The sequence below is a fragment of the Pleurodeles waltl genome, chromosome 2_2, assembly GCF_031143425.1.
Source record: "Pleurodeles waltl isolate 20211129_DDA chromosome 2_2, aPleWal1.hap1.20221129, whole genome shotgun sequence".
Classification (NCBI taxonomy): domain Eukaryota; kingdom Metazoa; phylum Chordata; class Amphibia; order Caudata; family Salamandridae; genus Pleurodeles; species Pleurodeles waltl.
The window spans coordinates 810,244,850-810,257,412 of record NC_090439.1 but is presented as its reverse complement, the minus strand read 5'-3'; the positions used below and the strand labels follow the sequence as shown (position 1 = coordinate 810,257,412).

The window sequence follows — 12,563 nt, the reverse complement described above, 5'->3', positions numbered from 1 at the left end:
TATGCATTTACGCTGCCGCTGCAGCAGTTTTACAGTGGGGCCAGTGGCCGATGACAGGCTGGTCTCAAGATCAGATGAGATATTATCTTCTTCATCACTTTGTGTACAGCCGCTGCTGTTGGCTTCTGAATCTTCTGTAAGTGAATAAAACGTATCCCCTCCTTTCTCAGACCAGTCAGTATTTTTCCCATTCCCTTCAGTCTTTCCTGATTCTACCTTTGAATTTAGGGCTTCCTCTGTAGATAGATCCCTCTCCTTCTAGCCTTAGTTCCATTGGGCTCTGTCAGAATGTCAGCAGATTTTTGGGGGCCCTATTTGTCCCTTTTGTGCCCCAATTGCGTTTTATCTGTGCTGGTGGCTGATCCAGCTGATCCAGCCATATCTATCGAACTCATGGATTCGGATGGCTGATTTTCTGTCTGAATTTGTGTTTTAACCATATGCAAGGGGCCAATTGCCGTCCTTGCTCCAGTCTGTGCAAGCTCCAATGCCAAATTGGTTGACTCTGCATTCTCCATTACATTTATATTACTATTTTCATGCTGGAAAAGTGGCCCTGCACTTACATTATCCTGCACCCCTCTGGTGAGGAAGTTAGTGATTGCTGGTTGCGGCTTGCATTTCAACCTGCTCCTAACAGTCTGAGCCACAGTCTGTGCTGCACTGCCACTGCCAGTTAAGTCCTTAAAACTCCCACCACCAGTGTTATTGCTTAGTTTGCTCAGTCCTGTTAGGGACCGCCTACCTGCAGGGCCACTGCTTCTTATGTCCTTCACAGCCTGCTTCTGTCGTGCTCCTCCAGTCACTGCCCGACATTGGTGTTTGCATTATCTCCTTTCTCCGTTTTCCCACCTGACGTCCACATGTTTTTGGGTGCCCTGCCCGGTTCGTTGCAGCAAAACAAACCTACTGGCCATGCCTTGATCCAACGTTCACATGCTCGCAATATCCATTTGACCGGTAGAACCGTGATGGCGAAGCCGGTGCCCGGGGAGATGCTCCTGCGCCTCCCGTAGCGCGTCTTCTTAACTGTTCGGATCCGGCCTCATTTATTCTTGTTAGGCGGGCTCCAGGAGGCTCACCCAATACCATTAAGCCTCCTGGAGCCGAAATGCCTTTGCCTTTCACGGACCGTCGATCGCGGGCCGCTTCTCCCGGTGCTTGCCACTCCTTCGTGCAATCGCATCCGTTACGACGGACGTCAGAGCGTATGACGTCGGGATGAGGCCCATAGTCGGCATTACGCCATCGCCATCTTGCCTCCACCAAATCAGCTTAGACCTTACCTTTTTGATTATTTCCGTGGAGTATAGTTCCTCCGTAAGGAGGTCATTCTTTCTCCATGTTTTTGTTCCTGATGTTTTGCAAGGGATAGCATAGAGTAATGAAATACAGGTATGGTCTGAGACTAGGATTGGTTCAGTGGTTGGGGAAGAGGTGGCTGGGACGTAAGTTTCGCCAATTAAGATATCATTGAGGCAAGAGAATGTATTGTGCGCATGGGAGAAAAATTATTAACCTTTTCCTGTGGGATTAAATAGTCTACATACTTTTTTAAGTTTAAGAGAATTGCACATGTTTAACATTTGTTTATGGGATTTGTTGGGTTTACATTGACATGCAGAATTGCTGTCAAGAGTGTCATCCCAGGATAAATTGAAATCTTCTCCTAGAATCATTCTGCAGTTGGGAGGTAAAGTTGAAAGTTTTTTATTGAGATTAATCCAAAAGGTAGGGTTGTTGTTATTGGGGGCATAAATGTTCATGACTGTAATTTCAGTGTTGTCCCTCTGTAATCTAGTATGAAGCCATCTGCCTTCTGGGTCTGCTTCTGAGGACAGGGTAATGAGGCTAGAGGCTTTCTAGGTAAGGATAATCAGCCCATTTTTTTGTTTGTGGCTAGGGCGCATGATAAGTCACTAACTCATGCATTTTTTAGGAGGATTGCCTCTTTCATGGCCACATTGGTTTCTTGAAGGAGAATGAGGTCCCCCTAAAGTTTGTGTGTATGGTCTAGGATTTTCTGTCATTTGGTTAGGTGATTCAGACCCTTGACATAAAGGGAGAGTATTTTTATGTTCTGCCTTTTTGTGGAAGGTGAGTCTTCTCGTTGATGTTACCAGCTAAATGCCAGTTATTGTTTGCGGGTGAGGTGTGGGTAGGAGGGGGATGGGCGGGTGATTTTGAATGGATGGCATGGGTGAGGAGAAACAGAAGGAAGGGGAGGACATAAGGAAGAGGGAAAGGAGATGGTAGCATAGCACAGGACAGGACAGGAGGAAAGATATAAAAGGTAAAAGGAAAGAGGAGAAGAAAATGATTGATAAAATATTTGTAATGAGAATCTAATACCATGAAGCAGTATCTGACAAAATCTAACTGAGAAGAGGCGATGGAGGCCACAATTGGTCAAGCCTAGGTCCGGAGTGCAGTCCTGGTGTGCCCTGTATAGAAATGGGGTTTGTATTAAGAGTCGTGGCAGTGTATAAGTATTGTATGTTCATCTATATTGTACCGTGGCTGGAGTGCCTGGCGTTATTTCTATAGTGATGTCTAGTGAGTTAGTTGCCATTTAGTGGGATTGGATAATGTGTAATCTGTTCTTTATATTAATGTGTTTACAGGTATAGTACTTTTAACATATATAGAAAGTGTAATATTTGTAGTGAGTGAGATGGCTGTTTGTGGGATGTGTGTTAGTTGGGGACACCTATGTCATTATTTATGCTGAGTTAAGTTTTTATGCAGTTAGGGTTGTGAAAAATGGTACCCAATGTATTTCATAATTATGGAGTACAATGTACAGTTTGCGGTAAATTCCCCACTTACTGTCATTATAGTACTAACATAATATCAACATAGTGTCAATGAGTCATCAGTAAGCTGTCTACCTAGAACCAACATATTATCAACCTAGTACCAGCATAATGTTCACATAGTGCCAGCATATTCTCAACATAGATTCAACAGATATCGAAGTGAGTCGGTGAAGTGACCCCAGGTTACTGTATTGCAGGTAGTGAGGGCAAACATTAATCATTTTTGTATTGTCCAACCTGTGGGTCAAAACGCAGTTTCAATAACAATTTGACAACAACTAAGTACCCAATGTATGTCACTAGATTTGAATGATATTATTATCAATGTGAGGCTGGTAATAATATTAATTAATGTCAATATGAGATTGTTTATGTTGAAAGTGAGAAGATGAAACATTGCAATAAATCCGTCATCGGGTTGAAGGCAATTATAAAACATCTGATTTAACCAGAGCAAGTTGAAGATCATTTTAAGAGATACAGTACCAGCCATTGAAGAAGAGAAGAGAAATCGTACCATTGGTTAGGGTTAACAGTAGGATGTTAGAGTTATTGTTAGGTTATTAGCAGGTTACTAGGTGCTAGTTAGTAAAGTTTAGTTAAGGTTTTGTAGGCTGCTGAAACATTAATTTATTCTGTCCTGGTTTGGAGAAGTGGAAGCAACTAAAACAAATATTTTGGCATGTCATTGATATTATGAAAAAATGAGCTTGTGCATCTATGTGTCGATCCCATGGGTCGATCAGAGTTCTGCAGCATTATGGGAAGAACATGAATTGGGTTTTGTTTAGGCCGTTTGTGGGCATCCTTGATTATTGTATGTTACAAAGTGAGTAAAAAGTTACTAAAAGTTAGTAGGGAGGATTTGTGTTAAGTGTTAGCCATTCCTTAGGAGCTTTCAAGTCTTGTATTTCGGCCATGTAGGAGTGCCATTCCTAAGGGTCTTCAAAAATGATGGTTTTGTCGTAAGTTGTTTTTATTCATGCAGGACCAATAAACAAAAATTCTATTGACAAATGTTTCAGAGTTTTCCTTTGGTAAAGGAACACCTTTAGTTTATTGACAATGTCTTTGGAGTAATCGTGAGAGATCCCAATGGAGGCGCCTTGCCAGTTAATTCTCTGTATTTTCTTTATCTGTGTGATGATGGCTTCAGTATGTGAGTAGCGAAGGGGTCTAAAAATGAGGACCCTTGGAGCTTCACTGTTTGTGGGCTTATGTGTGGGCACTCTGTGCGCTCTAGTTATTTCAAAGTCCTTGTCTAAGTTTATATTCAGTACTTGGGTGATCCATTTTTCAATGAAGGTTGCACAGGAAGGAGCTTGGTTTTCGCTACCTTCAGGAAGTCCAAAACTGTGCAAGTTGCCCCTTCTATTTCTATCTTTGGTGATGTTCCTTTCCAGTCGAGCCAGTCTCGCAGTGGTGGTTGATAACGTTTTAGAAGAGTTGTGTTTTTAGTATTTCAGGAGGTTTATCTGTGGTTCTATATCAGAGACTGTGCCACCCAGTTGTATCATTTCTTGTTTTAAACATGCAAGGTCGCTCTGTTCAGTTTCTGTGGTGGATTTTGTCGATTGAGCAAGCATGTGAAGCATGTTGAGTTTCTGCATAATTAGGTCTAGAGTTGCAGAGTTCTCAGATTTAGATTTCATAGGGGTGTCTGGGTGTGGGGGGTCCTGCTTGTTTCTCTTTTGTGCTGGTTTGGTGACTTTCAGACCACCCCTCACTTCTTTAGGGTCGGTCAGTTTGGAGTCTGCCATTTTGAGAGTGGACCTTTCTGTATACTTCATGTTGGGTGCACCTTGTGGGATTTTGGGAGTCCTTGAGAAGTTTGATGCAGGTGCAAATGTTGGGAGGGCGAGGTGCAGAAGTCGGTATCCTTCTTGGGTTTGTAACACTTAAATAATTCCATATGGTGCTGCAATGCAGATTGTTGAATAGCAAAGTTCAGCACTTTGGAGTGTAAAGGGTTATTGTCAACTGCCTCCTGTCTGCAATTAGGGTTGCTGTTGAGATGGAGAAATTCAGGATCCCAATGTGTGTAGTTTAGAAGTAAGAAAGTTCTGGAACATGCTTTAGAGAGAGCTGTATTAAATGGAGGTGGCTATTTTAGGGTCAGGCATAGGATGGATGGGCCCATGCCATATTTGCTCCGGTCAGTAGGTTAGTTTTGTATATTATAGGTTCCTACCCTTATAGAGCATTGTAGAGTAGTGCCACTAAATGCTCACTTCTAGGGGTAGGATATTCGTAGTGAAGCTGGGTTAGTCAAGTAGAGAGTCATCCACATGGTGTTCTGTGTCAACCATTTAAGGGTCAGCCGTTGTGAGGCAGCTTCTGGAGCATTTGGTTATAAGACGTGTTTCTCTTGAAGTTTTTTCACCAAAAGTGGTTGCTGAAAGCACCCCACTTCCCTATAAACTGGACACTGCTTAAAGTGTCTGTGGAGGCGTGTATCATCAGAGCAGGCTGTTTCTGTCCCTTGGCACAGCAGAGCTCTCCGATTAGGCGACCATTTTCCTTGGGCTGGAGCCACGTCCCCATAACCCATGAAATTTCATCATGAAGTTCATTTTTCCGTGTACAGGGAGTGCAGAATTATTAGGCAAGTTGTATTTTTGAGGATTAATTTTATTATTGAACAACAACCATGTTCTCAATGAACCCAAAAAACTCATTAATATCAAAGCTGAATATTTTTGGAAGTAGTTTTTAGTTTGTTTTTAGTTTTAGCTATGTTAGGGGGATATCTGTGTGTGCAGGTGACTATTACTGTGCATAATTATTAGGCAACTTAACAACAAAAAAAATATATACCCATTTCAATTATTTATTATTACCAGTGAAACCAATATAACATCTCAACATTCACAAATATACATTTCTGACATTCAAAAACAAAACAAAAACAAATCAGTGACCAATATAGCCACCTTTCTTTGCAAGGACACTCAAAAGCCTGCCATCCATGGATTCTGTCAGTGTTTTGATCTGTTCACCATCAACATTGCGTGCAGCTGCAACCACAGCCTCCCAGACACTGTTCAGAGAGGTGTACTGTTTTCCCTCCTTGTAAATCTCACATTTGATGATGGACCACAGGTTCTCAATGGGGTTCAGATCAGGTGAACAAGGAGGCCATGTCATTAGATTTCCTTCTTTTATACCCTTTCTTGCCAGCCACGCTGTGGAGTACTTGGACGCGTGTGATGGAGCATTGTCCTGCATGAAAATCATGTGTTTCTTGAAGGATGCAGACTTCTTCCTGTACCACTGCTTGAAGAAGGTGTCTTCCAGGAACTGGCAGTAGGACTGGGAGTTGAGCTTGACTCCATCCTCAACCCGAAAAGGCCCCACAAGCTCATCTTTGATGATACCAGCCCAAACCAGTACTCCACCTCCACCTTGCTGGCGTCTGAGTCGGACTGGAGCTCTCTGCCCTTTACCAATCCAGCCACGGGCCCATCCATCTGGCCCATCAAGACTCACTCTCATTTCATCAGTCCATAAAACCTTAGAAAAATCAGTCTTGAGATATTTCTTGGCCCAGTCTTGACGTTTCAGCTTGTGTGTCTTGTTCAGTGGTGGTCGTCTTTCAGCCTTTCTTACCTTGGCCATGTCTCTGAGTATTGCACACCTTGTGCTTTTGGGCACTCCAGTGATGTTGCAGCTCTGAAATATGGCCAAACTGGTGGCAAGTGGCATCGTGGCAGCTGCACGCTTGACTTTTCTCAGTTCATGGGCAGTTATTTTGCGCCTTGGTTTTTCCACACGCTTCTTGCGACCCTGTTGACTATTTTGAATGAAACGCTTGATTGTTCGATGATTACGCTTCAGAAGATTTGCAATTTTAAGAGTGCTGCATCCCTCTGCAAGATATCTCACTATTTTTGACTTTTCTGAGCCTGTCAAGTCCTTCTTTTGACCCATTTTGCCAAAGGAAAGGAAGTTGCCTAATAATTATGCACACCTGATATAGGGTGTTGATGTCATTAGACCACACCCCTTCTCATTACAGAGATGCACATCACCTAATATGCTTAGTTGGTAGTAGGCTTTCGAGCCTATACAACTTGGAGTAAGACAACATGCATAAAGAGGATGATGTGGTCAAAATACTCATTTGCCTAATAATTCTGCACTCCCTGTATTTGACAACATACTGCATTCAATGTTTGCTTCCACCTTCAGAAGGTAATGAAATATTGCATTTCTTTCTTTTATATGTAAAATGGAATAATATAAGCTGAATTTGACTACAACCTAAATGTAGTTTAAATATTTTACATTATTATGCTAAACGTCTCTTCATACCTAATCCGATATTCGAGCATTGGTTGCATTCAGTTTAACAGTACATTTATTTTATTGATTTTCGGCTGTAGTCTCCATCATTGCATTTGTTCTTATGATCTTCTCTTATTCTCTTTAAAGTGCAGGATATCCAAGAGCAAGCAGATTATCTGTATGGAGCTGGAGAAACTGAAAAACTGTATATATTTTTGTCCGAGCACAAAAACTGGTAGGCACCTCTTTGCAGTTTTACAACAAAACGTGGAAATATACCTTTAATGGTTTATAATTTCTGTAGAATGTTGAAAAACATACTATGGCTGATTATGCTATTATGAACTAGGAAATAACTACGGAAGTGGCTCTCAACCAGCAGAAACAATTGAAACTATTGTTTGTGAAGCCCACTGCTGTACTTAGGCGCAGCAACAGTTCTCCGTAATGCCACTTTGTAACCGCCAACAGGTAGGCTGAAGCTATTCTTAATCAGCATTTTATTTATACTGCAGCAGTGGATAGGCACAACTAGTCAATACCCATCTACGTTGCAGTTTATAACAGTGTCACTAGCCAAAGCAACTATTTTTTTTATCTCCGTCACTGTATAGTGAAAACAACGTCCCAGCCATACTTTGCACTCCCCACCGCCTTCTCTTGCACCTGTCAGTGCTCCGAATGCTCACACTAAGCAGGGCTCCTTCCCTGTTTTTTTCGGTAGTCTGGTAACACATAATTCCACTAGCAATCCCAAATCATTTAGAAAAACTCACCTTGAAACTTAGCATAAGAAGTTTTATCCCTTGTTAATACATACTACAACTTTGTGTTGTGCCTGTTTTTTTCTATTTGCTATTCGTCGCCTTGTAGTAAGCAAACATTGATTCTTCAGGAATCCATCTGTCTAGTAATTTCTTCATTATGCATCTATCAGCCATAGTATAACCACATTTAGGTGTGTTCGATATAGGGTACGCTTGGATTTCTTTGATGAGGCTCAAAAATCTTTCCACCAGATATGGAGTGTTGTGCCCACATCTCGAGCATTTGTCTGAAATCGTGAGTACATGAACATGAGATTCTGTGCGCCAATACACTAACTGAAGATAAACTTGTAACATTGCTCCCTGTGAAGGATTTGTCTGTACACTTGGGGTTGTTGCACCATAGATACCCCCAACACTCACTTCCCCCTGTCTCACTGCACAATGCTTGGTCCAAGGTCAGTTCATTGGGCCACGTACTTTTCTCTCATTCATTGGTAGTTTGTTTACGTAAACACAACTGCCCCTTTGAGCTAGCACATTTTACCACAAATTAATCAATACTTCTTACAGAACACATCATTGCTTTGTTGATGTGTGGCTGCATTACTTGTTGATGCAACTGATAACGACATTTATTGAAATCACTTATCAGGTGTAAAAGACCTACTGTCACCTTCCATCCATTTCTGAAATACCTGCCTGTCAACTGCTGGTGTACATTCTGGAGTGTTATGAATTGACATGAAAGCAGATTCGTGAATTGAGAGACCCAGATTAGTCACCAGTGATCCATGTCAGTGTCATCTTGTTTGTAATAACACTGAAATACATGCACCTAGGCTGTAATGTCTTGAGTAACCGGACAAAATCCCAAAATATCCACAAAGCCACAACTCGATCCAAATGAATCAAACTTTAGCTGTTTTTCTCATTGTCCATGCTTTTAATAATCTTAGTTTGAACACCTGATATTATCTCCAAAGCTATGGGCTTACCAGATCTCCCTTACATATGGGGGCTGTCACCTCCCTACATTGCCTTTGTTGCTTCAAACACCCCAGGACTTCAAACACATGACTTGTAATTGTCCAGTCCTGGCCCCATACTGGGAGGGAGTGACAGCCTGTCTTGGTAGGGTCCTCCTGTGGCACCTTCCCCTAGATCCAACCAATACAAAAGAGCCCTGCTATGGCTGGGATTAGTGATAGCAAACTGTGACATCACAAGACACTGGATGGCTGCAGAAGCCCCATCTCTAGCTGAATATAAGACAGGATTAGACAAATGCATGGCCCTAGAACAATCAGTCTACGCAGCTAGAGGTTGTCCGAAAAAAACACAAGAAGGTATGGAAAGATTGGACCCATTATAGGGGGATTCCACTGATTTGGAGTACTACCAAGTCTCAACTTGTGACCCACAATGCGTGGACTTGCGATGACACTTAAAAGGGAGACCCAAGGTAGACCCAGGGCAGTGATTCGGGGTGGGGAGGGGATGTATGGGAACTCACAGCTGAGAGATGGAGATATGTGCAACGAACTCTGGAAAGACTGTAGTGAATCCTAGTTTGTTTTAGTGGGATACAGGAGTTAGCTTAGCTGTTGGCTTGCAGAACTCGTGCCCCCCTCACCTAGTGACGTTTAGCCTACTTAGAATGCTCTGTTTTAGCACATTTATTAATTTAATTCTTTTAAGATGGCTGCTTGTTATGACTTAGGCCCATGTTTTGATTTCCCTAATCAATGCCACCGCGCTAAGGAGTCAAGACCAGGCGACAAATACAAACTGAAGGTGCCCGCGTTAGGGACTTTCCCTCTTCACGCTTTCAAGGGAATGTTTATACCAATTACCGTCCCAAGCAGGCCTTGTTATCTATTGTTTTGGAATTAACCGACATCATGGGTCTAGGCTGATCTGTATATATATTCCTCTCTTTATCAGATAGATAGAGGGATTCCGACCAGATGCCATCACTGTTATCGCTGTAGCACGTCGCCATGACACTGACCCAGTCTTCGTGTTCCCGCGGAGTCTGAGCCTGAGACCTCATTCCAAGATAATGAGGGTTAGGGGCTCATCTCATGGACATGGCATTGGCAGATTGAGGTTTAACACACTAAGCTCTTCTGGGTTAGAGGTTAGACCTATAGACTGGAGTATTAAGATATATCACACACTTCATGAGATCAAGTGATATTGCGAGATGGTGGGGGTCTTTGTACTAATGACTCTCGTCTTTTCCATTCTATTTCTTGCATTGTTCATTATCCCAATCATTGCAGCCCATGCAACTTATGGTAGATTGCAGTTCTGATTAAATAAATATTATTGAAACATTTACTGCATCTTCTTCTTTGCCTGTGTACGTTTGAGACTTGATGTTGATGTGAGAAAGGGGTACTCTCTGTTTAACCACGACATTCCTAGAGATGTCACACTCTTGAGTCCGTGCGTAAAGACTGCCACAAATCACTTCTACCCGTTCAGGGTTTAGGTGAGGTGCTGCTTGTAAGCCGGAAGGGTTAGGAGACAGTTGCGTTCTGTTGTAGGAGTGGCATAGTCACCTACAAACATAAGTACTGTCCTCCTAAATCAGCAGTCTTGCCCACAGCAAGAGTCAAAACTATGACATGGCGCCACCAACAATGGTGTTTAGGCACTAATTTAGGGATACCCCGAATATCACAGTCTGTCATACTACAGGTACCCTAAGTACCATTAAACTGAGACCTCCGTGGTCTTAGGGAAAATCCTCCTTAGCTGAACAGGGAACACCTGATTAGGCTGTATGTTGTTCAAGCTCGAACTCATAATAGGACTTGCTCTCCACTTGGTGTTCCATCCCTTCACCCATTTTTCAATATGGCTAACACATATACATTGCTGAGAATGCTAGACAGGCATTAACATTACATCTAGTAGTGCATGGGTTAACAGAGGAGGACAGGGATGTCACTTTTAAAGTAGAAGCTAATGAAGCGTACCCAACAGAAACATTTTACTCCTGGGTCACATTTCCTGAGGAAGACAGCTGATCAGTTACATTTCACACATATACAATAGCGAACATACCTCCACGGTACCAAGCATACCAGTATCATGAAATTGCACTCTCATACTAGGGACAATCAGAACTGATTCAAAAGGCACCCTACCACATGTGATACAATGCGTGAGGTTAGGTCCGTTAGGTAATGATCGACCTGCGTGGCCTATGTTTGCCACATATACACATCACCCGGATGTACAAGACATGCAGGCAGCAGACCTGCGAGAATTATATTTGGAATTAGTTACACTATACAGAAGACTAATTCAGTTCGTAATGGGAGCATTGAATACAACACCAGCGTGTCCAGCTCCACCAGCACCTGCTGGATACCAATAGACTACTGGGATCAAACAGTACATACCATTATGGGTAAAGTACCCACAGAATGAGAGAGAACACCGTTCTGGATAGCCCAAAAAATAAATCAGCTGGAAGCTGTGTTTCCCCATACGGGACCACAGGAGAAACATAGAATTCTCACCATATGCTTGCCTTTCGGGATGATTCCTACAGTGGATGACTGTACCACATGGGGTACAGTTTTCGCTGCAATATACACTACCACACATGGTACCCGGACACTTCCTAATTTACCAGAAGTGTTAAAACAAATACAGAATTAGCACGGGCCGCACCAGCCCTAGATTTGGTGATGAAACTAATGCGTAACTTCAACGCAGTCTCCTCAATAATACTTAGCAATATTAAAAAAACTTCCACAACAAAAGCCACAGTTTAAAAAGAAACAAGTGGCGGCACTGTCAATTAAAAATGCTGGAGCACTTGAGAGCATTGCTGAAAAACAAGACGTGGGCAGTGACACTGTTAGACAGCACAGCAGAGATCATGATATGTCGCCTGAGTCTGAAAGATCATCTAGATGCGACAGCAACTAGCGAATTCATTGCAGTTGAAACAGCGGACGGGTGTGTCCTCCAACCCGATAGTGTCTATGATTTACAAATTCAATTGGAGGGAGATATAGAACGCGCTATACAAGTAATATTCTGGGATGAACTTATTTGTGATATCCTGTTGGCCAAAAAGGATTGGCCACCCGAGCACGTCCGTAAGCTCCCAAATGGGGAAGATGTCATTTTGCCTTCTTTCTCTAATCTTGTTCCAGACGCGGTGAAACAGGCCTACCCTGTCGACTGGGCTTTAACACAGGCTCCTGCACTATACCTCAATCATGTAGGTTGGGACAAGGAGTCTCCTTGTCATATAATTCCTATTAGGTCCACACCCCAGCCTCAACCCCAATACCCTATTAAACATGAAGCGAAAGCCCCGGTGAGGGAAATCCTCACTCAACTAGAGTATCCGGGAGTAATTGAGCCCTGTGCTTCTGCGATGAACAATCCATTGTTCCAGGTTGCTAAACCAGACCATTCCTACATAATAGTCTTAGATTATAGACACTTAAACAGCCATACACGGACATACGCTATTCAAAATTCACATAGCACAGCACTAATCAACAATTTAGTGCGCAAAAAGTACAAGACAACATTGGATATATCCAACGGATTTTTCTGTCAAAATTTAGCACAAGAAAGTAGGGACCTGAGTGCGTTCTCATTTGGCTCACATAAACGCTTTTGTTGTTCTCAGCCCGCGTAACATCAGTAT

The 12,563-nt window shown here is 42.6% G+C and overlaps 1 protein-coding gene across 2 annotated transcripts in view; it reads left to right on the top strand.

Annotated features, from left to right (window-relative positions):
* LOC138282643 (regulator of microtubule dynamics protein 1-like) overlaps positions 1-12,563 on the top strand; it is a 528,856-nt gene that overhangs the window by 199,977 nt on the left and 316,316 nt on the right. For both annotated transcript variants that reach the window (XM_069220437.1, XM_069220438.1), the window contains exon 3: positions 7,254-7,341. In XM_069220437.1, the coding sequence (XP_069076538.1) occupies positions 7,254-7,341 (88 nt within the window). The remainder of the gene's footprint in view (positions 1-7,253; positions 7,342-12,563) is intronic.